General features: G+C 45.2%; 1 protein-coding gene across 1 annotated transcript; it reads right to left on the reverse strand.

Moving 5' to 3' along the window:
- Positions 1-3,377: 3,377 nt before the first annotated feature.
- Positions 3,378-25,794, reverse strand: ankrd33bb (ankyrin repeat domain 33Bb). The gene is made up of 4 exons (XM_063220304.1): positions 23,205-25,794; positions 9,044-9,173; positions 5,487-5,627; positions 3,378-4,573 (listed from the first exon to the last, which is right to left on the reverse strand). The coding sequence occupies exons 1-4, from the start codon at positions 23,655-23,657 to the stop codon at positions 3,756-3,758; spliced, it is 1,542 nt and encodes a 513-aa protein (XP_063076374.1). The 5' UTR covers positions 23,658-25,794; the 3' UTR covers positions 3,378-3,755.
- Positions 25,795-26,041: the final 247 nt, after the last annotated feature.

Raw genomic sequence — 26,041 nt, forward strand, 5'->3', positions numbered from 1 at the left:
GAGAGAGAGAGAGAGAGAGAGAGAGAGAGAGAGAGAGAGAGAGAGAGAGAGAGATCTTTGTAGGCCTACTGCTTTTTACTGCAAATATGACCAGCATCTCTGAAAGGGGCTCCATGGCGCTTTGTAATCATACTTAGGAGGTGCAATGAAGACCACATTCAGACAGTCTGATCTCAAGTTTGACAATGTAGTCATTGCACTTTGCCTTTGCGGCAGTATAAGCGCAGCACAGGACTCAAGCCAGATTCACCTTAGGGTGATAGGCTCTTGGACAGATGCATGTTATGCTGCCACTGGATTCCAATGTGGTCACTTGTCTGTGACATAGAATGATGTCATTATAGAACTCTATGATGTGTCAATGGAGATGATTCTAAAACCTCACCTGAGCATAAAGATACTCATTTAGCAGCAGGACACTGAAGAGGTCAGTTGGATTCTTGTTTGCTCCTGGATATTCACACACCGATCAGATAATGTGGAACTCGGACAGCAAAATTGATGAAGGTGCTGGATAATTACAATGCTGTAAGTATGAAGATCAACACAGGATTTTCATCTAAATGGGTGTATGGTTTGTAGCCGACCTTCCACATAAGGGCACAAGACTGAAAATGGCTGTCATACAACAACACGGCTTACTTGTAAATGTTCTTGAGCTGCAAAACCTTTATAGGCCTACTGCTTTTTACTGCAAATATGACATAGCATCATCTCTGAAAGGGGAAACATTTGCACCATGACACGTTGAAATCACATCAAGGCGGTGTAATGAAGACCATATTCAGACAGTCTAATCTCAAGTTTGACAACATATGTTGTCACTGCACATTACCTTTGTAAGGGAGTACTCAGCACAGGACTCAAGCCAGATTCACCTTAGGGTGATAGGCTCTTGGACAGATGCATGTTATGCTGTCACTGGATTCCAATGTGGTCACTTGCCTGTGAATTGTATGACATATCCATGGAGATGATTCTAAAACCTCACATGAGTATAAAGATACTCATTTAGCAGCAGGACACTGAAGAGGTCAGTTGGATTCTTGTTTGCTCCTGATATTCATTGCCTGGTTATCATCAGACCTAATCAGAAGTGAGATTAGGTCTGGGGAGTTGCCTATTGTAAATTCTGTAGGGGGCAGAATACTTGGCTATTATGACACACTGCCCTGCTCTCTGATTGGACAGAGAAATTGTAAAGGTCGGAATGCTTGGCCATTATGACACACCCGTCCCGCTCTCTGATTGGACAGAGACAGGGACGATGATCTTGTCCGTTATGAGTCATCCTCGCCAGATTGTCTTTCAGATCGAAACGCTTCTGTAGACCTAAAGGCAGTATGGGAGTTCCCAGGCTAGGATATTCACACATGGCTCAGATAATGAAGAACTCAGATGGACAGCAAAATTGATGAAGGTGTCGGATAATCCTCATGCTGTAAGTATATGGAAATCAACACAGCATTTTCATCAAAGTAAGCATAGGGTTTTTATCTTAACTTCAACAGGAGGACACAAGACTGAATAGCTTTAAAAATGACTGTCACACAACTGACTTACTTGTACAGCCTAAATGATGGACTGATACATTTTTGATGGAGTCAGAAGAGTCATCCTAACATGAAGGCATTTTCAGAGAGAGAGAGAGAGAGAGAGAGAGAGAGAGAGAGAGAGAGAGAGAGAGAGAGAGAGAGAGAGAGAGAGAGAGAGAGAGAGAGAGAGAGAGAGAGAGAGAGAGAGAGAGAGGGGGATGTTCTTGAGCTTCAAAGCCTTGGTATTAGGTTAGCCTATCTTACAGTATGTCTGTGGTACATGCAGCCCGTTATCTCTCTCTCTCTCTCTCTCTCTCTCTCTCTCTCTAAAACACACACACACCACACACAGACTCTCACACACAGACTCTGACACACACACACAGACTCTGACACACACACACACACACACACACACACACACACACACACACACACACACACACACACACACACACACACACACACACACACAAGCCAAGCCTGAAATCTTTTCTCCATACTGTAAGTCCACATTTTCCAAGAAGTGAATTACACTGCAGCATGCAATGGCATGGCACTAAACACAACATTGGTACAGTTCCTAGCACCATAGTTCTTGGTGATGTATGCTTTCTGCAGAGGCTTGTCGGAGGGGTGCAACTCTCCCCCTCTCTTGAGCCTGATAAAGTTCAGATGTTTGGGTGCCTCGCCCCTCCATTAGTGTCTATGGTACCCTTCTCCGATGGATGGCTCTTGGCATTTGTCTGTGTCGCAACACTTCAGTTTAATTCTGCAGCTGCTCACTCACTCACTCATAGGTAATCAAGCAAGAGAACAATCAGACGCAGTCAAAGCCCTGAGACACGCCACTGTTGTTCCCTGATGTGATGACTAACTGATTGTCTAACGTACGCGCCGTGTACTATGCCACTGCAGCAAAAGGAGTTGGACCCAGAAGGAGTTGGAGGACGCATGCACAGAAAAACACTCAGTCCTTTATTGAAGTCTATTTATCATCACACTGTGACATCATTGTCATGCTAATACTTGAGGAAATTCTGCAGCTCCCTTTCTGCTCTTGTCCCATTAGTGCTAAAAGGCTATGATGGCGGATGACTCATCAGTGTCCATTAATAGCAAAATGGTAATACAAACAAAGTATCGGGCATAAAAAAATGTGCAGTATCAAATTTCAAGTATACTGTAGTCGCAATACACGTGCAGTGTCTGGCATTAATACAGTGACATAAAGCAAAGGTATCAGTAATAATAATAATAGTTAAAATAATATCCATCAACAAAATAAATAAACATGATCATATTATTCTAAAAAAAAATATCCATGCTTAAAGGACAGGTTTACTATTTTAACATTAAGCCCCTTATCTGACTTGCCTGCAATATTTTAGAGTCCCCTTCACCGTTTTTGAATGTTTGCTGCTGTCTCCGTTATTTGGCTAATTTAGATTTTGTCTGAACCAGCATTAGAAAGGTCGTCTATGGGCATGTCCATGTCTGTCTCACCCTACACCCTTCATTTGTATCTAACCAAGTAGGTAGGGGTGTTCACACAGGCATTCCAGTGTTTGAAAGCGAAATAAGTTTTCTGTCATGTTTTATTTGGCATTTACTGAACGAAAAGAAATATGTATTTACAAAGTGCTACATAAAATATGACAGAAGATCATGTTTTCCAACAAAAATTGTTATGGAATACCAGTGAATACCCCTAAACACTTAATGGGTTGCACATTCTTGAACAAATGTTTGGGGGAGGGGGGGTGGTGGTGTTTAAGAGCAGGTATAGACATGGCCAGAGAAGGATATACTAAAGCCGGTTGAGACATAATCCAAATTAGCCATAATAACTGAGACCGCAGCAAACATCCAAGAAATGGAGAGGGAGACTCGGAAAATGGGCTGAAAGTTCGAAATAGTGCACGTGTCATTTAAACATTCTTCAAGCTTGGCTTACTCCATTCAAAAGAGACCAAAAAAGACACTCATCCAATCCACCTTCGCCCAAGTTCTTTTTGTCACGTCACATAGAGAATTGTCCATTTTTCCTAGTTCTCAGATTTAGCGAGAAAAAAAACTATGAAGAAAAAGTTGGCCAGCTGCAAACCCTCCAAAAAGCAATCCAGTTTCTGATCGACGGAAAGACCAACCAGGTGGAGCGTCGTGCCGTATAGCGTCGCTTCACACAACTAACAAATGTGTCGAGACCTGTTACCAAAACTACCTCCTCACGGATGGAAACCTGATCTTGTTCTGCTCTGCCCGCCTCCGTTCGTTGATCACCTCCTTGTACTTCCACTTGGGGATCTGCAGGTGAGAGTGGTCGCGGCTCTTCCTCCTCTTCTCGGGCACGTAGCTGGACGCCGGGGCCTTGCACAGCACCACCTTGGGCACCACGATGCCGGGCCGCACGCTGCTGCGCCGCATCATGTGCAGCGGCAGCAGGCTGGTGCGCCGCAGCGCCATCTGGGACGCCACCGCCATGTCCGTCAGCATCTGCGGCTGCAGGCTGGCGCGACGCTCCCGCTTCTTGGGCACCAGCAGCACCTTGGAGTTCTGGAAGAGGCGCTTGTAGGTGGCGAGGCGCTCGGGCGCCGAGGCCAGGCTGCGCAGCTCGTGGGCGCGCTGCTGACGCAGGATGTCCTGCACAGCGGGCCGGCGCTTGCCCAGGCAGGGCGGGCTGCCGGGGCACACGGTGCGGCAGCCCACGGCCAGGATGGGCCCGTTGATGGCGGTGGTGAAGCGCACCATGTAGTCCAGCGCGCCGTCGTCCTGCGCATTCACCTTGTTGGTGATGTTGAAGGTGCAGCAGCGCGTGAGCTCAGAGACGCGCTGCCAGCAGGACTTGGACTCCTGGGCCTGGGCCACCAGCTCCTCCAGCTGCGGCCACTCCAGCCGGTAGGACTCACAGAACTGCTCCGCGCACGGCTGCTCCATCAGGCGGTCCATCAGACGCGCCGTCTCGTACCGTCCCGTGAACAGGGCCCACTCCCGAGAGGTCAGCTTCCGGCTGAAGTCGCGGGCCTCGACATCGGCACCTTGATGAGGATCGGAAATGGATAAAGTGAGGCGAGGGAACAACTGAGTTAACCATAAAATCTCAGTCTGTGGGCATGGAGGAGTTCACTTACTGTAAGCAATAAGCCACGAGAGGCCGTGGGTTTGTGTTCGATTTATAACGGGAAAGGGGAGTGGGGCAGGACGAGTTGACAAGTTGAGGAAGTGGTTGGTTACCGCGGCAACACAACTGGGCGTGCGCACATTCGTTGCACTACCAAACACACACTTCTACGAAAACTCAGCGAGGGGAGATAAACAAAGCAGGAATGAGACGTCTTTGTAATCACAATGATGTCCCAACCACAGATGGACCAGAGATGTGCTCTTTCTTTATTCTCCTACTGCACCAGATTCTCATTATCAACTTGGGCACGTCGCGTCTAACTTAGTCGTGCATAGAATCCTCATTGGGAATGGTGTGTGTTTACGCCCGATTTACAACGGCAATATCAGCCAATGACAATCAAGGACCAGATTGCACAGTGTTAGATAGGAATCCAAACACATCTAAATATAAAATATGTAGCGGTGGCAGCACATGTGGACCTCTCCTTGGTTGCACTCTGATGAAGGACGGTTAGTCTGAAACGTCGTGCCATTAAATATTTGGGAGCATTTAACAGTGAAGCCGACCTTTTATTTTCTTTTCAGTTATCTTACGTTTGGTCCAGCACCTGTGCCACTGATGTGCGCGCATTCTTTGACTTTCTGGATTGACCTCTCCTAGCTCACAGACTATTGGAATGGCACCAGCTGACAAAGCTAGATCCCTGTGTGCTATAGCTATAGATCCCTGTGCTGTAGATCCCTGTGCGCTATACTTGTTGTTATGTGGTGGACTGCTGATGTATGTTTAATAAGTATGTTTATTGGTAAGTATGTTTATAGTACCTGACATCATGAGTGCTCGTACAACCTCAGCCCTCCCCTGCATAGCGGCCTTCATCATGGCCGTGAAGCCATGGCAGTTCCTGCGCTCAATATCCAGGCCTGGGAAGTAGTTGAGGAGATACTGGGAGATCATCTGATGGCCTGAGTGTCAGACAAAACACAAATGAAAGATAGACAAATCAAAGTCTGTAAACAGTATACCCATGCATATCGAGTTGGTTATATGTTCAAGTAACAACCTAATAAACAACTTTTAGCAGGATCTTGTTCTTTCACATGCATATACATTCAATATGTACTGTTTTCAATGTTGGCATATTTCTTAAATAATCATGTACCAATCAGTGCTGAAAAATGATTACATCTTTCTGAACATAGAAAATGAGCTTAAAAATTATCAAAATGGATATGTCTTATCTCAAGTAAAACAGTGAATGCCAGTCTGGTCTGTGATGAAACTATGATAAAGCAAATAAGAAATCAAAGCATTCCTTGCTTTTTGGTGGATTACAGATTTTCCTCTCTGTTGGGCCACAAAGTCTAATCCACATCACTTTGAACATATTCTCCTGAGGTGAATCATGGAAAGAATCTTTTGGAGAGTCTGATCCAGACTCCGCAGGCTCAATCTACTGTCTGTTACATTATGTCAGGGTTTCCCAAACTGTGGTCCGTGCACCCCTGGGGGTGCGCGGCCTGTCACAAGGGGGTGCGCGAGCTGAATAGAGCAATGGCGGATATGTGTGTTTTTTTATCCAGCATCAATGAACGTCAGGTAGTTTTAATTGTTTGATGAATTGTATGCTGGAAGGATCCATCTGAAGTGTAATTTATAACTCCTAGATTTGTCATGCAATAAGTTCTATTATAATGACGGCAGAAAAAAAACGGCGATTGGAAATCAAGATTACCCAAAATGTGCGGCGGTGCAACATTCGCTTAGGGGGTGCGCGAACCACATTTAAATGTAAAAGGGCGTGCGCGGGGGGAAAAAAGTTTGGGAACCGCTGCATTATGTCATCACATGCTGCATCTACTGTATGACAGCCAGAAGGATCTTCTGAGTAATTTGTTCACATATACTTTCCATCTCCATGCTGTGACTTATGTAATGCATCATTGAGCTACTGTATTTCTAAAAATGTCAAGGACAGCTAATATTTCATGCATTGGGTTTTACAACCTTTTTGTTAGAGAAATCCAACAAAGAATGATGTATAGTTCAAAACTGTTTTTGAAGAAGTCAAATGGATTTTAACAGTAAATTAGGGTAGAATGCCCTAAAGTGGGACGATGCCTAATGTGGGACACCTTAAGGTTTAAGGGGTGTAGCTTTGCCCCAAGTTGGTAAATGTTTACAAAACTATAACCAAATAAAAGCCCTATCATCCTGTTATCATAATATCATGATTTAGTAAATGTATAGTAATACTCCAGGGAGGGGTTACAATTAAGAAGAAGGACCCTGGGTGAAGTCCGTCAAATGGCAAATTACCTAGCATTTGGCCAAATTTGTCTTTAGGGTATAAATCAATTCCAATCAAAACAACATTGTCATTTTTTTGATAAATATGTTGGGTAGGTATATGTTCATCAGAAAATAATGTGTGGTGTATATAAAATAATGTCATATTTTATTTTTAAACCATATTATTAGTGTCCCACTTTAGGATAGGTGCGTCCTAAAGTGGGACACAAGATTTTCCTAATGTGGGACAGTTGTAAAAGTAGTAATTTAATAAGTCAAACAATTACTATGAAGTCAAACACCATGTCCACATAAGAAAATGGATATTTACATCTATATCAAAGGTGTATTTCAGTCTTTCTGGCCTAATCTACTGGAGCACAGCTATCAACACAACATTTGGGTCCAAAAACCGGAAGTTCTTTCCTCAAATAGAGCTGCCATGTTGAAGTGACCAATTGTGTGCAATGGGTTCAAACAGTCTCAGTCATATTTACCAATAAAAGAAAGTAAAATTAATTCATAAAACATGCTCTAAATGTGTAGCTGATATGTCTTAAAGAGTGGCAGATCTCATTTTTAATTAATATTTTACACAAACATGCTTTAGAGACCTTTTAATATACACTGTCCCACATTAGGAAACCGATTGTCCCACTTTAGGGATAACCATGGTTTTTGACCAACTTACATTAATATACAAATTATTCAAATTAGAAACACTTAACATGTTTTTAAAGGTTTTATTTGATTAGAGCACAACTAGAGGATGAAAAGGGTGTAATTTGTTTGTATTGAAATGTTGTCATTAAATTTTAATAAACCACCAAAGTTGAAGTGACAAAAATTGTCCCACATTAGGGCATTCTATACTTGACATATTATGACAATGTCTTCAGCCAAATGTTTCTGGGAGTGAGACGATTCTGCAGACACAAATGAAAATAATGATGCAGTGAAGCAGTACAGAGTTCAACGTAATCTGCTACGTGGATGTACCAAGGCAAGGCTTTGGCACTTTGTTGAAACTCTATAAGAAAATGGGCTGATATCAATGAACAGACTTTAAGAAGTAAGACTTAAAGGAACTTGCTGCATAAGTTCATGCGAGCCACGTAGGTCTTACGCAGAGAAGATAATTTCAAGTCTACATAACTTAAAATGACATGGCCATTTAAAATAATTCTCAAATATCACACCCTTCTTGCTACAGGATTAAAACCCATGATTCCAAAAGATCTAAGATGTATTCCAAGTCTAACTCTCTGACCACTTCACCACAACAGGCAGAACTATAGCCTTGGTATTAAACCATTCATTGTAAGATTAAAACTATAGGCCTAAATGTAGCTCTTAGTTCATAAAATAATACGGCATGCTACAAAGCAGCATTGTATCATAAAAGAACAAGTTGATCCGCATGGCTGTGCTAAAATGCTAAAAGGCAGAACATACAGTAACAGGTGTGATTCATATCATTTGGTTGGGTATGCAGTGGCCTAATGGGCAGGGAGGTTACTTGCACATCAAAATATTATAAGTTTAAATTCCACACAGGGCCTCAACAAAGGAGATATTATGAGTGTATCCTGCACTCTCATTCATGGCTATAGTGCCAACGAGCAATTCCTCATTGCTCAAGAGGCTAAAGCCATAAATATATATATATTTTTCTCAATATCCAAAACTGAATGTAAAATGTCATAAACTCTGCAAGCATATACAATCATATGAGCATCATTATTTGCTCTGTCTCTGCTCAGTTGGGTAAACATAAGGTTCTATTTAGTGTGAACTCTATGCAATAAGTCAGACAACACAACTAACATGAAATAGGCCTACAACTTGAATAAACGTTCCAGTCTCTACAACAGGTTTTATTCCTTGGTGGCTAAGCATTCTTATAGTGATGGAATGGAAGCTGTCTTTATGATTTGTGCAACTGGCACAATGATGCAAAAACTGAACAAAGTGTTTTGAGAGAATTTTACTTCTGATCTGAGAAATGTACCACAGAAACTGTGGGGAAAAAAACCCTGCATTCTCATGTAGAGTGTTGTGTGAATCCTTGTCAGCTCCCTGTACCCACCGGCCTGTGCAGCCATGATGAGGGCTGTGTTCCCCTCATTGTCCTGCCAGTTGATATCAATAAACGGACACTGGGCTAGAGCAAAGACCACGTCCACATAGCCATTGTAACAGGCGAGAATGAGTCCGGTCTGTAGGAGAGAGAGAGAGAGAGAGAGAGAGAGAGAGAGAGAGAGAGAGAGAGAGAGAGAGAGACAGACAGACAGACAGACAGACAGACAGACAGACAGACAAAAACAGACAGAGAGATGAATACAAAGTTAATATTTGTACGCAATTGAATAGAAATGACTACACACAAACCGAACCGATGATTTCTTGTAACGAATCTTTCTGTCAACAACTCTTGACAGGACAGAGAAAGTTTTCTTTACACCTCGTTGGACGTGTCAGTGAGCTAATCACAGCTTGCAAGAGAGCTCCATCACAGGGCTGCTCGCCTGTCTGAGCTTGAGTGAGAGCCGTGTTACAGCAGCACACATCACACAGTTCTTTCAGGAGTGAGCTGTATCTTCACTGTCGGGGTTCAAGAGAGCTAGATAAGGTTAAATACCTAAACAGAAGACCAAATGTGTCCCAGCTGTACATTTGCTATGACTAGCATAAAGATTATGAATGGGTTCATCCAAGCCAAGGTTTAAGCAATTTCAAAACTTTAAAAGACAAATCTGTAATTCATGTAAGGCCACATTAGGTTGTCATTATCTTGAATGCTGAGGTCGTCACAACATTTCTAGTAATGTGTTTCAGTCAACAGGATCAACGCCTCTGCCTTGTCTAAGTAGGGATCCTTACTAGCCCGAGTTAAGGTGTGTGCAGTATACTGTGAGATTGAAACAACCCATGCTGATAACTATGCAAACAAGAGTGTTTGTAAAACAGGTGAAGGCAGATCCTTATAAAACCAATCAAAACTGCACATTTGCGTCTATTGAACCTACAGTAACATGACAGGGTTGTAAATGCAGCGCTTAAGATTGTGCTTAAGGGCCGAGAGCAGGAGAGCAGGCAGATGGTTATCCTCGCAAATAGCATTAGCTACGACTTAGCAACGGAATCCCCCGAAGAAACACCCCAAGGCATGAGGGTGACAACCTCTCTGCTGAGATGACCAGAACTCAGTGCACCATCGGCGTGAGTGGTCTGCCTACGACCTGACCTCATGTGCCCTCATCAACACAGACCTTAAAGCATCCCAGCAGCAACCTCGGCCATGAATGTTGCTGATGTAGGGTAAATACCTCCGCCAAGGAGGCAGGGCTTGACTGGCCATCTTGCATAGGCTACCGGGCATTTCCCGGTGGGCCCTGCACCCTCGTGGGCCCCTATTTTCAGAAATGTAAAAAACATTTTATATATATATAAATAAGGGCCCACGGGGGTGCAGGACTCACCGGTGAGTCAGTTCTGCGCCCCTAATTATTGGGGTCAAAAGTGCCCGCCTGCCCGGACCCTATTTCTCCCCCAGTCCAGCCCTGCAAGGAGGTTATGTTTTCGGTTGTGTTGGTTTGTTTGTCCGTCAGCAGGATAACTCAAAAAGTTATGCACGGATTTGGATGAAACTGTGGCGTTGTTGAAAATGATAAAAAGAACAGGCGCATTTTGGTGGTGATCCTGATCCAAGATATATTTTTTAAAGATTCACCATTGAGGGACATTCCAGTTTCGAATTCCACAAGAACAAGGCAGAAAGACTTGAAGAAATGAGGGTGTGACATAGTCAAATGCTCTATGAAACGGCTTCCTTGCCGGAGGTCTGCACTCTCTGTTTCACATGCATTGGCCACTAGGTGGGCAGATGCAAGGCAATGGACTATCCCTTTCCCTTTACAATTTAGCAACTTGTGTGTACCACCATACTGCCATACCAAGGCAATCTAGGCCCTACATTTAGGCCTACTACATATTATTATTTTGTCAAACTTGAGTTTAGACTGATCCAGTGGTGTAGTTTACGTAGAACGCAGGTATACAGAGTATACCCACTTCTAAATTTCAGGGATTTCAGTATACCCACTTAAAATTGATTGATCCATTGTTTTGAATAGCGCAAATATATACAGTATACCCACTTCAAAAAATGCTCAAATATACAGTATACCCACCAAAAAAAAGTAGACTACACCACTGGACTGATCTTCATCTTCGGACAATGGTCTTGTGTTAAAAAGGGCGGCTGGCCCTTTAACGCAGCTTTGGACTGAGCGCGAGAGCGCATTCTGATTGAGAACGTTGGCTGCGCGAGCTTGCAGTGCCAGGAAGAAGATGCCAGCGCAGCTCGGAGCCGCCAGCTAAGTTTTAAGTGTGAAGTTTACTTGACATGTTTTAGCCATTTAGTTTGCTGTTTAAGTCAAGAAGTGTGCGTCCTGAAAACAGTGAGTAATGCTGTCATGTCTCGTATGTTTGTTATTAATATTTAGACGGTGATTTCGTGCCGAATGTAAGTTTAAATGTCGAATGTCAGTCGAGTGAGACGTTACTGTTTGAATGTTTGAACTCGTAACGTATGCCTAGTAATTGTTTGCCGAGTGAAATCGCTAAGTTGTACATGCAGTCTTTATGTAGATTTCTTGTAAGTAATTTGAAGTAAGAGAAGAAGTGTCTTTATGTTTCAGTCGAGATATTTGTGTTTCATATTGATGCTGCCGTGCGTTAGGCACTTTATCTAGCCACTCGGTTATGTAGCCCGTCTGTATATGTAGCTGAGGTAATTCATTCCAAGTACTCATTATACTTTATTGTATATTTCTTTCTTTTAGACCACACACACACACAACTATACAGTCCTTTCATCAAGCCCAATGGCTATCTAAGTTGTAACCCCTTCCTCAAGAATAAAGAACATTCACTTAAGGAAAAAACGGACTCATGTGCATTCATAAGAGTTCTGACCGACTCTCCACGGCGTTCTGAAATATCCAAGAACCACCTCACTTTAATCCCCTCAAACAATTTGGTCCTACGAGCCTGGATAGAGCAGATAGCTGTGTGAAGATGAATGCAAATGAGACACAGCACATGGTCACCAGAAGAAGAGAGGGAAATGTTCCACCATACCTTCTGGATTATGACCTGAGTGGACCAGGATCAGCAATGAGGGGCCATGCACCGGCGTCGCAGCAAGTGGTCGAACAACAGTATGAAAGGGAGGAAGTGGCCAGCAACAGATCTGAATCACCAGTAAGCCAAACTGATCCAGCAACACAGCCGACTGGCCCTGAAACCATACAACTGTTGCAGGAAGACCCAAGTGACACAAGCCAGAACCATCCGTTGCCTCATGCACCGACACCACGTCAGCAAACCCACCGAACCGACATCCCTCTGAGCAATCAGAGTATCAACATGTCTGAATTAGTAGCTGTCGTTCAAGAAGTGAGGCAACAGAATGTCACTCTCCAGCATCAGTTTCAGAGCCTAATGGCTGAGATCAGAGCTCCACCCCAACATGCTGCTCCAGTGTCGTCACAACACTTACTGCCACCAAATACAACAGTGTACAGACACCCCTCATCCCGCCTGACACAGACACCTGCTCCACAGGATGATGACCCCCACGCTCATCTTCCTAGCCACCATTACAGGGTAGCAGGTGACCACGCCCCTCTCCAGCCCCCACAGCAGCAGAGAGCAAACTACGCTTACGCTTCTCCCCATCCCAGCTTCATTGGTGTAGACCAGTATGGACAGAGAACGCAAGTTCAGTCCTCACATACCCCCTATGACTCAAGATACGATAGCATGCACAATGCAGACCCCGGTTACACCCCCTATCGTTCCCGTCATATGCATGTGTCCCCTACACGTGAAACTGTATACAGAGGTCCCAAGGCAACCATCCCGTGTATGACTTCACCTGACCCCAGACAGTTCTCCAGGATGAAGACAGCACTTGAGAACATTCTGCCGGAAGACGCCACAGAGAGATACAAGTATCAAATCCTCACTGACCATCTCAAGTGTGAGGAAGCCCTTCTCGTGGCTGATTCATATGTGAACTCCTGGCACCCATACACCGATACGATGCTGGCCCTCACCAAGATGTATGGGCAACCACACAAACTGGCCTTACAGCGTATATCGGAAGTGATGGATGGCCCAAGTGTCCGTACTGGCGATGTGAAGGCCTTTAACATGTTCGCTCTTCAAGTGCGCTCCCTTGTGGGCATGTTACAGCAGCTAGGGAGAGGAGGCAATCTGGAACTGCTATGTGGTTCTCACGTCTCGAGGCTACTAAGTAAGCTACCTTACGACCTCACCTACAGCTTTAAGAGGTACATCTATCCCAGGAAAGTGCAGATTCCTACCCTCGTCGACTTCTCTGAGTGGCTCGAGTATGAACTCGAAATGCAAGATGACAATGGGAAACCCCGCAGTGTCAAGAGTGAGGAGCCACAAAACAGGAAGAAAGACCACAAGCGAGAGTCAAAGCAGGGCATTAAGACCACAACTGTTCTCCTGGGTACAGAAGCCACTGCCAAGCCCAGCACCTCTACAGCGCCCTCTGCAGCTGAACCTTCAGCCAATAAGAACACGAACGAGCAGAAGGGAAAGGCCTACTGTCCATATTGTGAGAACGACAAGCACTTTCTGAACAGCTGTGCTAACTTCAAGGAACTTAGCAAGGAGCAGAAGGTGGCATGGATAAAGGGCAATAACCGGTGTTGGCGCTGCGGCCGTGGTCACCAAGCTGCTAAATGCACGCTGAAGGCACCCTGCAAGACGTGCAACAGGAGACATTTGCTTGTCCTGCATGAGGTCAATGAGCGAGAGGATGAGTCGCAACCCCCAGCAGAAGCCAAAGCAGAGAGCTGCTTCACAAACACAGTCAGCCAGGTTCTGTATGTCGACCGTCCTACTTACAACTGTAAAGTGCTCCTGAAGATCAGTAAAGTCATTATCAGGAACGGGAACCGATCCATGGAGGCCTACGCTGTCCTTGATGACGGTTCGGAGCGGACGATTCTCCTCCATTCTGCAGTGCAAGACCTAGGCCTCATAGGCAAACCAGAGAAGCTCGCCCTCCGCACAGTCAGACAGGAGTTGCAGGTCCTTCATGGGGCGGCCATCTCGTTCACGATATCCCCGGCTTCAGAGCCCAAGAAGAGCTATGAGATACAGAACGCATTCTCTGCTGAGCAGCTGGGGCTAGCTGAACACACCCATCCTGTGAGTACGCTCCAGGAAAGATACAAGCACCTGGCGGGGCTACCTCTCCAGTCCTTGAACCGAGTCCACCCCATGCTACTGATCGGCTCTGACTACACCCACCTTATCACGCCCATAGAACCAGTTCGACTGGGTCCTGTGGGTGCACCTGCGGCCGTGAAGACACGCTTGGGATGGACGCTACAAGGGCCAGCCCAAGACCTCAGCCTCTGCCATAGCTCACCACAGTGCCTCTTCACATCAACCGCTCCCACATCTGACCTGATGTCATGTGTCGAGAAACTGTGGCAGCTTGACGTGATCCCGTATCGCAATGAGAAGGTGGTCGTCAGGTCACGTCAAGACCAGGAAGCCATGACCCTGCTCCAAGAGCAGACAGTGAGGGTAGACATCGGTGGTGTCAAACGTTACGCCACACCCCTCCTCAGAGTTAAGAACATGCCCCGGCTACATGCCTCACCAGAAGCAGTGCTACCGCACCTGAGGGGTATCGAGCGACGATTGACGAAGCTGCCGGAGCAAGCCGCAGCATACCAAGCTGAGATAGACAAGCTTAAGGAAGCAGGATACGCCGTCAAGTTGGAGCCACATCAGATTGAAGGCACAGAGGAAGCATGGTATATACCACACCACATAGTCCAGCACAATGGAAAGAACCGGGTGGTCTATAACTGCTCCTTCCAGTACGGAGGCCTTAACCTGAATGATTTCCTCCTCCCTGGCCCTGCCCTAGGCTCCTCTCTCTTGGCCGTGCTGCTACGTTTCCGACAACACGCAATTGCCTTCAGCAGTGATGTACGTGCCATGTTCCACCAGGTACGACTGCTCCCCTCTGACCGGCCACTGCTGCGGTTTCTCTGGAGAGACATGGATCGGGACAGAGCACCAGATGTCTACGAGTGGCAGGTACTCCCCTTTGGCACGACCTGTAGTCCCTGTTGTGCTACATATGCATTACAGAGGCACGTCCACGACAACACCCAGCCAGAGGAGGAAGTTCGAGCTGTCATCGACCAAGCCTTCTACGTGGACAACTGTCTACATAGCCTTACCTCTCCGGAAGCGGCCAAAGCCCTCATAGACAGACTCCAGCATCTCCTAGTCGAGGGAGGATTCGAGTTGAGGCAGTGGGCCAGTAATGACCCGTCCATCATCAGCCACCTTCCCTCCGACTTGAAGTCCACCAGCTGTGAGCTGTGGCTCAGCCAAGGCCAGTCGGATGTCCAGGAGTCTGCCCTCGGCCTACACTGGAACTGCAAGTCAGACACGCTCTCGTACAAGGTCCGCAAGGTGGAGTATTCTGCCGTCACGATGAGGAACATCTACAAGGTCCTCGCAAGCCAATACGATCCCCTCGGATACTTAGTCCCATACACGACGAGAGCGAAAGTCCTGGTGCAGCGTTTATGGGATAAGAAGCGCGACTGGGACGATCCGCAACTGCCCGAAGACCTGCTGGATTCCTGGCATTCCTGGGAAGCAGAGTTGGAACACCTACCTGAGATAACACTGCCCAGGTGCTACTCCACTCCCAGAATGGACCATGCAAGCAGCATTCGCGACATCCATGTGTTCTGCGATGCCTCAGAACAAGCCTACGGTTCTGTTGCGTATCTCAGGACTGAGGATCCAGATGGTGAAGTGGAGGTCTCCTTCCTTGCTGCACGGTCCCGGGTAGCACCCCGTAAGCAGCAGTCGATTCCCAGACTAGAGCTGTGTGCGGCTCTGACAGGAGCACAGCTCCTCAAAGTCATATCCACAGAGCTGACCCTCAAGATCAACTCCAGCACACTCTGGTCTGACTCACTGACTGTACTTACCTGGCTGCTGTCGGATTCCTGTCGCTACAAGGTCTTTGTGGGCACGCGCGTAGCAGAGATTCAAGAGTTGACAGAATTCGCCTCCTGGCGATATGTCCCTACAGGGGACAATCCGGCCGACGATATCACAAGAGGACTGTCTCTTCAAGTCATGCGCAACGACAGTCGATGGGCATATGGCCCCAAATTCCTGAAGTCACCCTCCGCTCAGTGGCCTGACCAACCATCCTTCGTAGTCCAGGAACCTGAGTGCGAGTTAAAGAAGGCTACGATAATGACTACGACCAGCGTCCTGGCATCCACGACCTCACCGTTACCAGATCCGGAGCAACATGAGACCCTCAGCAGCTACCTGCAAGCCGCTGCCCGTCAGCTTCACGGGGCGGCTGACGCCGACATCCCCCTCACCGCAGATGCCTTCAAGTCTGCTGAGGTAGCAGCTCTGCAACAGGCCCAGAGGGATTCGTTCCCTGACGAGGTTGCCCTACTCAAAGCTGGTAAGCCAGTGTCAAAGTCCAGTCGTCTCCTGTCACTCGCCCCAGAGCTCGATGAGTCTACCGGTCTGATACGGGTGGGTGGACGGCTTCGCCGCTGCACTGACCTAGCCTCAGAAGAAGCTCACCCTATCGTCCTTGACTCTAAGCACCCGCTCACCAAGTTGGTCATCCAAGACTATGATGAGAAGCTGTGTCATCCTGGGCCTGAGAGGGTATTCACAGAGATCAGGAGGCGATACTGGGTGTTTCAAGGGCGTGAGGCAGTGCGTCGATACCAGAAGAAGTGTGGCAAGTGCCAACAGTGGAGAGCGCGTCCAGACCCACCCAAGATGGCTGACCTTCCACCGTCGAGGCAACGCATCTTCAAGCCCCCTTTCTACTCGGCTGGAGTAGATTGTTTCGGCCCCCTCGTTGTCAAGATTGGCCGTAGGAACGAGAAGAGGTGGGGAGTCATCTTTAAGTGCATGACCACCCGGGCTGTCCATCTCGATCTACTCAGCAACATGGATAGCGACACCTTCCTAATGGCACTGAGGCGCTTTGTAGCGCGAAGAGGGAAACCCTATGAGCTCCTGTGCGACCAGGGCACAAACTTCAAAGGAGGAGAGAGGGAGCTACGGCAAGCTTTCAACGCTCTCCACCCTGAGCTTCAAGCTCAGTTAGCCAGCCAGCAGATCAGATTCGTCTTCAACCCACCAGCAGCTCCTCACTTCGGAGGTTGCTGGGAGAGAGAGATCCGCTCTCTCAAATCTGCACTTCGTGTCACCATCGGGGCCCAGACTGTATCTGAAGAGGTGCTACGCACTGTCCTTGTGGAAATTGAGGGTATCCTGAATTCCAAACCCCTGGGGTACACTTCCTCTGATATAGCTGACCCTGACCCTGTCACCCCCAACTGTCTCCTGATGGGCCGGCGGGACACTTCCCTGCCTCAGGTCGTCTACGAGGGCCCAGAGACTTTGGGACGAAGAAGATGGAGACATAGCCAAGTATTAGCAGACCACTTCTGGAAGCACTTCCTGACCCACTACCTTCCAGGTCTCCAGGCTCGCCAGAAGTGGCGGACCGAGGCAACAGAGCTACAAGTTGGCGAAGTCGTCATGATCGTCGACAATCAACTACCCCGCGCTCTCTGGCCAGTGGGGAAGGTCGTCCAGGTCTTCCCGGGAGCAGACAAGAGGATCAGATCGGCGGAGGTAGCAGTGAAGGACAAGAAGTACGTCCGGCCTGTGGCAAGGCTGATCTGTCTTCCTGTTCTCCCTGAGGAGAAGTGACTGCAGCCCTTTTTTGGGGTGCGAATTCCCTCCGTGAATTCGGGGGCGGCTGTTAAAAAGGGCGGCTGGCCCTTTAACGCAGCTTTGGACTGAGCGCGAGAGCGCATTCTGATTGAGAACGTTGGCTGCGCGAGCTTGCAGTGCCAGGAAGAAGATGCCAGCGCAGCTCGGAGCCGCCAGCTAAGTTTTAAGTGTGAAGTTTACTTGACATGTTTTAGCCATTTAGTTTGCTGTTTAAGTCAAGAAGTGTGCGTCCTGAAAACAGTGAGTAATGCTGTCATGTCTCGTATGTTTGTTATTAATATTTAGACGGTGATTTCGTGCCGAATGTAAGTTAAAATGTCGAATGTCAGTCGAGTGAGACGTTACTGTTTGAATGTTTGAACTCGTAACGTATGCCTAGTAATTGTTTGCCGAGTGAAATCGCTATGCTGTAAATGCAGTCTTTATGTAGATTTCTTGTAAGTAATTTGAAGTAAGAAGAGAAGAAGTGCCTTTATGTTTCAGTCGAGATATTTGTGTTTAATATTGATGCTGTCGTGCGTTAGGCACTTTATCTAGCCACTCGGTTATGTAGCCCGTTTGTATATGTAGCTGAGGTAATTCATTGCAAGTACTCATTATACTTTATTGTATATTTCTTTCTTTTAGACCACACACACACACAACTATACAGTCCTTTCATCAAGCCCAATGGCTATCTAAGTTGTAACCCCTTCCTCAAGAATAAAGAACATTCACTTAAGGAAATAACGGACTCATGTGCATTCATAAGAGTTCTGACCGACTCTCCACGGCGTTCTGAAATATCCAAGAACCACCTCACTTTAATCCCCTCAAACAGTCTTCATTACACCTCTTTGATCTTATGTCAAAGCCTTATGGTCCCACTGTGTCCCGTTTTAGAGATATTACTATTTGCAGTAACTACAATATCCAACCTAATGCCAAGGCTTTGAAGGTATTTTTCTCAGCTTCAATGTTGCTGTAGTTGCTGTACTTTGCCTGTGTAGGGCAGCATACTCTAGAGAAAATCAGAGCCCATCGATAAAACACATTCAATAAAAGTTTAACATGACAGGTGCCCTTTTCTCTGATCTTAAAATATTTGTAGGAAATAACCCCTCGTCCTTTTTTGTCAGTGAGTTGATTACATTCAATTTACTTCATTAATACTATATGTTAGGGCTGCACGATATCAGAGAAAAAATGTATACTCGATAACAGCATGCAATACCTCGATAACGATATTTACAGTAAGAGATATTAAGAAATATAGCCGAGTGTTTTTCTTGTCACTAATTTGTTGGTCTGTGTGGGGGGGGCGCGGCTTTGGTCGAAGCGGGCTTCTCACACATTTGTTCACATTTAGCTAGTGATTGGACGACACAGAAAATGTTTACTTGTTATCGATAAAGTAATTTCGCAATACGCCACTCTTGATATCGCGATTTTGATAAATGTTCGATATATTGTGCAGCCCTACTATACGCCATTAAAAATGAGTACCAGTATACACAGACAAATAAATGGGATAGGCCTATGTACTGTAACAAGTCCAGATGTGTATTGTGTGGCTGCTGAGAATGCATTAATAATCCGAAACGTTTGTAGCTCCAGATATTTTCCCTTGACTTCTTTTGTTAATTTGTCGGCCACAATACACTTTTTGAACCTGCAAGCCTTGTGTGCGCCTCATCTTTTTGACTGCTGAGAATGCAGGAAAGGTGTGGTCAAACTGCAGAGCAGAGCATGAAGTTAATTAGTTAAGGGTCTGTTTAGAGTCCCATAACAGCATTGCACAGCCATCCATATCAAATGATCACTGCATAAAATGAGATTACAGGCTGAAAGTTGTGACATGTCAGTACAGTAGAGTGGGTTCTGTCTTTTGTTCTTCTGCATTATTAGGGTTCTTGGCTCACATTTACAAATTGCAGACCTATTTCAAAATGTTCACGCCACTTTGTCTTCAAACTGACAGACTGCCTTTTACTTACAGGATGTGTTTTTTTTATTTGACTATCTAGTGACCTGTGTTATTTTTGTCTCACACCTGTTTTGGATAGCCTGTTTCTCATAAAGTATGAAATACCCCTAGGCTGCTTTTGAATTCCTCTTTTCCCCAACAGCACAGAGAGATGAATAGAGCCCCCCTATGTGTGGAAGCAAAATTATGACACTGAGCGTTTACTAAAACAGTATATTGGGTCTATGTCAGATAACCATTCCAAGAGTAGAAGCTCCAATGAAGACCCTGATTTTTTTTTTTTTTTCAAAGCGGAGCAACAGCTACAGACTTCTACTCTTTCGACTATCAGATATAGTGGTGTGGATTGGCACTGCCCTCACGATCCGATTCGATCACGATTCGGGAGGTAGCGATTCGATTCGATTCGATTCTATGCGATGCGATCCGATCCTATCCGATTCAATTCTACAATGCATTGCAATGCATTACATTTCTACTGAAAGCAAAGCAAATGTTTAATCAGTCATGATGAGGCAATACAAGTACTCAGATACTGAGCAACAATTCATTGGCTGTTTTCTGTATCAGTCTGTATCAATCTGTACCAGTCTTGCAATGTTTTGAAGTGCTTTTATTTAATTTAACATTCATTTGCTCCCGAAATATCCATGGAAGTAATTGAAACTTTAAAAAAAATGCCGGATCGATTCTAAAAATTGCGAATCGATCATTGTTGACACCACTAATCAGATATGCCTTTGTCCTGCACCTGGCCTCAGAGGTGGGATGTGCATACTCTTACTGTCATGAAAATACCCATTCCATTCATCATTAATTCAATTGAAATTCATAATTCACATGGCTTTTTCACCCAGATTTCCTCTTAGGGGAAAATGTAAGCTATCTTGGGTGCAATGCAGTGCTACAAAGGTGATCAGTGAATCCAGCAGACAATTGAGATATTCATTAGAGTACCATGACACCGTTGAATGTAGGCTATGTGTGTAGACATGCTAACAATTTGTGAGAGAATTGAGGGAAAGGTTAAAAAAAATCTTTTGCATAGCAGCAGGCATTCACAGGCAGCAGGCATGCACAGGCATCTCACAAGACAGAGGAATGTTTCTATAGAAAGCACATGGAAAATGATTGTGTTCAGAATGTCTATAGCGTACCCCTCTAGGTTAATAACATTTCTACATTCTATTGCCAGCAGTAATTGTCCTCATTAGTCTTGCTAGACAGCCATGTGCAAAAAAGTAATATTATGAACAGTTAAGGCCAAGTGGAATTCATAAATGTCAGAAAGTGTAAATTAAACCAACTATTTCCAAACATATGTTAGTGATGGCGATGACTACGCAAAGATTGGGATTATTACTATGCCATTACATGTAATCATTTTTAGTGGGTCAGCCTTATATAAAGATATGCAGTCCAAATAACTTGTCTAGAGAAGGTATATGTTTTAAGCATAGCAGTGAAATAAATTATTTCCTATGCTCTATTTCATCTGTCATGTTTATCCAGAAATAATATATTACATTACATTACATTGCACTTTGCTGACGCTTTCATTTATTCAAAGCGACATACGGTTATTATTTTTCAGGGTATTGGTTACAGTCCCTGGAGCAATGTGGGGTTAGGTGCCTTGCTCAAGGGCACTTCAGCTATGGATGGAGATGTAGAGAGAGGTCAGGGGGGATTCAAAACCTGTAACCCCTAGACTGACAGACCAACTCTCTAACCACTAGGTCAGTGTTTCCCAACCAGGGGTACGTGTACCACTAGGGGTACGCGAGCACAATGCTGGGGGTACTTGAAAAAATAAAGAAATGTATGGAACATAGTCACATTGGGATATAGAGCATGAGTGAGGGGGTACTCATGGTATGACAAAAAGGCTTAGGGCGTACGCAAGGCAAAAAAAAGTTGGGAAACACTGCTCTAGGCCACGGCTGCCCACTAGGCCATGGCTGAGAGTTTAAGTTCCCAGGTTTCTAAATAATAATATCAGTATGGAGGTTGGTATGGCCAAATAATGTAAAGGGAGTCCATTTTGATGTGCAAACAACAGTCACATACAGATCAATCACTAATTTCTGAGGGGTTTGAGTTTAATGTAGGCTAATTGCCATGATGAAGAGTACATTTTAAACAATCACTATTACCATTGCCGGTGTATTTGACATAATGCTACATATCCTATTTCTTCCTGGTGTTTTCAAGACTGATGGGTATATTATTATCAGGCTAAAAGAAAATGTGTGAATGTACCCTGTATGGGCCGGGTGTTACACATGCCCATGCTTGGGCACTGCGTAATAATGTGTAATTACACAATGATGTTGCTGGGGCAATCCAATTGGCTGTCTGTGTCTGTGCAATGCAGGATGTCTGGTTATTAGTCAATAGGTGAACACTGGCCACCCTAACCTGTCTGACCCTGACTCGTCTCCTTGTGCATGCATGGTGTCTAACATTGCACAGCTGAGTTTTGCACAACCAAAGTGATGTACATGTGTAGTCACAGTTTTCTACACTGTCCTAATCTCACAGATACCACAATGGCATTGGAAGGCATTGGAATGGCATATGGCATTATTGTTAGTGCAGTGATTGATTTAGTGAAAAGATGAAGTTGACGCAGAACATTTGGAAATGCTCTCCCTTGCTGTGGTCCTGTGGCTTTTTGGCATTTCATTGAGCCCTTTAACAGCTTAAACATGATTACAGTCTTGGAGTTCATCTTGACTTGGAATCCTAACTGCCATCTGCTTCTGGGTTTAGCTGATGGCAGAATGGAGAATAGGGAGACTTAGACAGTCAATAGGCCATCGCAAGGTGGAGGGATGTTGGCTTGAGTCCTGAATGCATGTGGATTGGTTTAGTGATCTTCTACAAATGTAAGCCTGTCATATCTGTTCTGGAAATAAATAACACAATACGCCTATAGGTCACACAGATTTTAATGTCTACACCACACTTTCTCAAATGGTTAGTTCTATGTCTGGATGCATCCATCGAGAGAGAAAACTGTTGAAATCATGACATTGTGTCAAATGTTCTTGGACCTGGTTCTACAAAGTCTCAGATGATAACTAGATAGACTAGACTAGTTGGCCTATTATTGGCGTATGTTAATCGCAGACTTTGGCCTACATGGAGCAACTCAGTGCGCCACTGGCTAATATGTGAAGGCTGAAACAGTAAAGCAGAAACTGCAAACATTGTTTACAGTTGGCATTGTTTATGCCCACAGCCTGGGAAGTGGAATCTTTGATGGCTTACTAGTGGCTGCCAACACGCGGTTTAGCAATGTGCGCAAAGCAATCCTTTGAACTCCTGTGCATGGCACCTGTCTGACAACCTGTTGATCGTGTACCTGTACCTGCCCAGTGAAACCTGGCAAATGTGTTGAACCTACCCTGTTGTTTCTATCCACTTCTCGGACTTCGTCTTCGGTTACACCTTGCCGTATCATTATTTTGACAACGATTGAGCTGTTGTTACAGCATGCCCTGAAAAAGGTGAGTGGTTCAGGACTTTCGGGTGATGGAGATCTTGCGAACAGAGAGCTGTCGCGGGGATAAAAGGAATCATCCGACGCGACACTTTTGGTGTCATCCTCGAACTGCGAAAAATCGAGCTCTTCAAACTCCTGATACACGTCGTCATCGTCGTCGTAGTAGTTATCATCATCATCATCCTGCTTTTCTGGATGTCCCGTCTCCTCAGCCCCTGCCTCTGCCTCTGGCTCTTCAATTTTGCAAAGTACCGTCGCCTGTAGCGCGCCTCCAACGGAACCGACACCTCCATTTTGATCAGCTTTAAGCACAGGTTGACACTCTCCAGGACCATCCTCAGTGATCAGCACCATTTAACCAAGGGGTGTCCTCAAGGTGCAGAAGAACATGGAATGGAAAGGCGCTGTAAGATTAAACATAGCCCACGACGTGACAATGCGTTCCCCAGTGCTCCAAACGACGCACACCAAAACAATCCGATAAAAACTCCAACCGTTCAAACTCTTCCAATATTGATATCTAGTTCATATCGAAACGCGTATATGTGCGCACATGCGATCATCTTCTTTGGTCGGTGCCGCGCCACTTCCAAACTGACGCACGGACATCACAACTTCACCTCAAGTGAAGAGGAATTCTACCGTGTTGTCACACCGCGCAGCTGCCCTCGACAATGAGTGGTCGGAAACGAGACTTCTTAATCCCTTTACATCCACAAACACACTTGTTCTCATGCTTACGCGAAGTCTAGGCAGTTATATGGCTCTCTCCAAGTCCTCAAATAATATTTAATTACAGTCCACAAACAACCAAGTCGTTAACTTCATGGCTCAGCAAAACAACCTGTTGTTTCCCGTTGGAAACTCCACCATAACTTCATACGTAACCTTAATCTCCCTGCCCCGGCTTTCACTGACTTTCAACTGATTGGTTAATTGGATACGACACAAATAACATGTTCTTAATTAAGTTCCTCTTGGCTGCAGGTATATCACATAGCTATGGTCAGCTTACTGTAGGCTAGGCTTCCCTTCTCACTAAACATGATCAACCAAAAGATCAGACAACATTATCTCTCATGTTTGATGCTCTGCTGTAACAAGTAATTTCTTGACGCAGAGATGCAAAGGGGGTTGCCAGTTTAACACAGTGGACTCCATGTTTGACGCTTGAGGGACCGATGAAGCTAAGTTATTCGAGTGCATCACAATTCAGCAAAATGTGTGTGTTTTTAAAAAAAGCACATTTACTTTCAGAAATATCTAAATGCAAAGTAAGTGTGTAGGCCTGCTGTTTTGTTTCCATACTCCTTGACTAAAAGGCCACCAGTAGGCTACCCTACTTCTCCATTTCACTTAATCGCCATGTAGCCTGAGGGTAAAGCCTGTGATGTAAGAGTCGCATCACAACAAACTGACGTCAAAACTACATAGGCTACTTTGAGTTAGTGACGCAGCTAGGCCAACTTTCTCCAAGTGGAACTCGTACTCATGTCCGCGTCCAAACTGCAGTCCGCCTATTTTGTCATTCGAATGCCACCACTATACGAATGATGGGAGTCAAATAAAGCCGGACACCCCGGCTTGTCGCTCACTCACGTCTACAGCTTGCCAGGTCGTGCACTCCAACAATCTGGGGGCTTCACCCGCCAGGGGCAACTAATCCCACTGGTTGATAGTACATAGTACCCTGTCGGTCAATATGCCAGACCAAAGTCGTTCTTGCAGCTCAAATGACCAAATTACCTAGGATGACTGGATGCTTTTAAATCTGTCATCGCCGTCTGCGTAATTCTCGATTCCAAACAGGACTGAACGATGAAAATGAAGCAATTATTGTATGCAATGTCAGGCCTGTCACACCTACAATGAAGGGCTCATTTTCGTGTCTCGAAAAATGTTGGTTTCCTGTTGCAGGAAATGGGGTTGACCCATCAAACTATTGACTCGAGGTTTATTTTCAGCATGGATAGCTGGCTTAAGAGCTTAGGGCAGCCGTTTAACCAAGACCTTATTTGACACATTCCCTTTTGATCACTTAGGGCCTTACGTTTCACCCCTTATCCAGGAAATTTCAATAGACATATTTTGGAAAGTTATACTTTGAAGGAAGATTGCCACTGCAATTACATGTTGTTACTAAACACATTCTCTTGTGCGTAATTCTGTTGCTGGGCAACATGACGCGCGCAGCAAAAGGGATATTACATTGTCTCATCACATTTGTGTCAGTGATATGAGTAGTAGAAATACTACAAGTAGGAGATGTGGAGAAATCAAAGGCTTTCTACCAGCAACAATGGATGCATCTGCTATTTTAACAACTGATAGACCGAAGTAATGAGGTCATGCTTTTGAATCTGTAGCATGCGCATCCACAGTGCCATCACAAGGAGAGCTGAGTGAACTACACTAAATCGGCCGCGGGGAGAGGAGCGTCAAGTCAATGATGATGGCTTTCATAAGACACACAAGTGACACAAATATATTAAAAAATAATTGTAAAAAAATAAAATAAAATAAACTGAAATCGGGCCTGTTTAATTTTTCACAGAAGGACCGAATTTGCTGAGGAAATGGTGTATTACATACATTATTTTCTCTCAATTAGAAATAATGGAATGGGCTGCATCGCGTTTTAAATTACTTTCATAAATTAGTGAGTGAAGATTTCAAGACCTATAGGGCTACCAACAGCAATGTTGCAAGATACTGATCCACTCAGCTGACACTCCAGA

The sequence above is a fragment of the Engraulis encrasicolus genome, chromosome 16 (assembly GCF_034702125.1).
Source record: "Engraulis encrasicolus isolate BLACKSEA-1 chromosome 16, IST_EnEncr_1.0, whole genome shotgun sequence".
Lineage (NCBI taxonomy): Eukaryota > Metazoa > Chordata > Actinopteri > Clupeiformes > Engraulidae > Engraulis > Engraulis encrasicolus.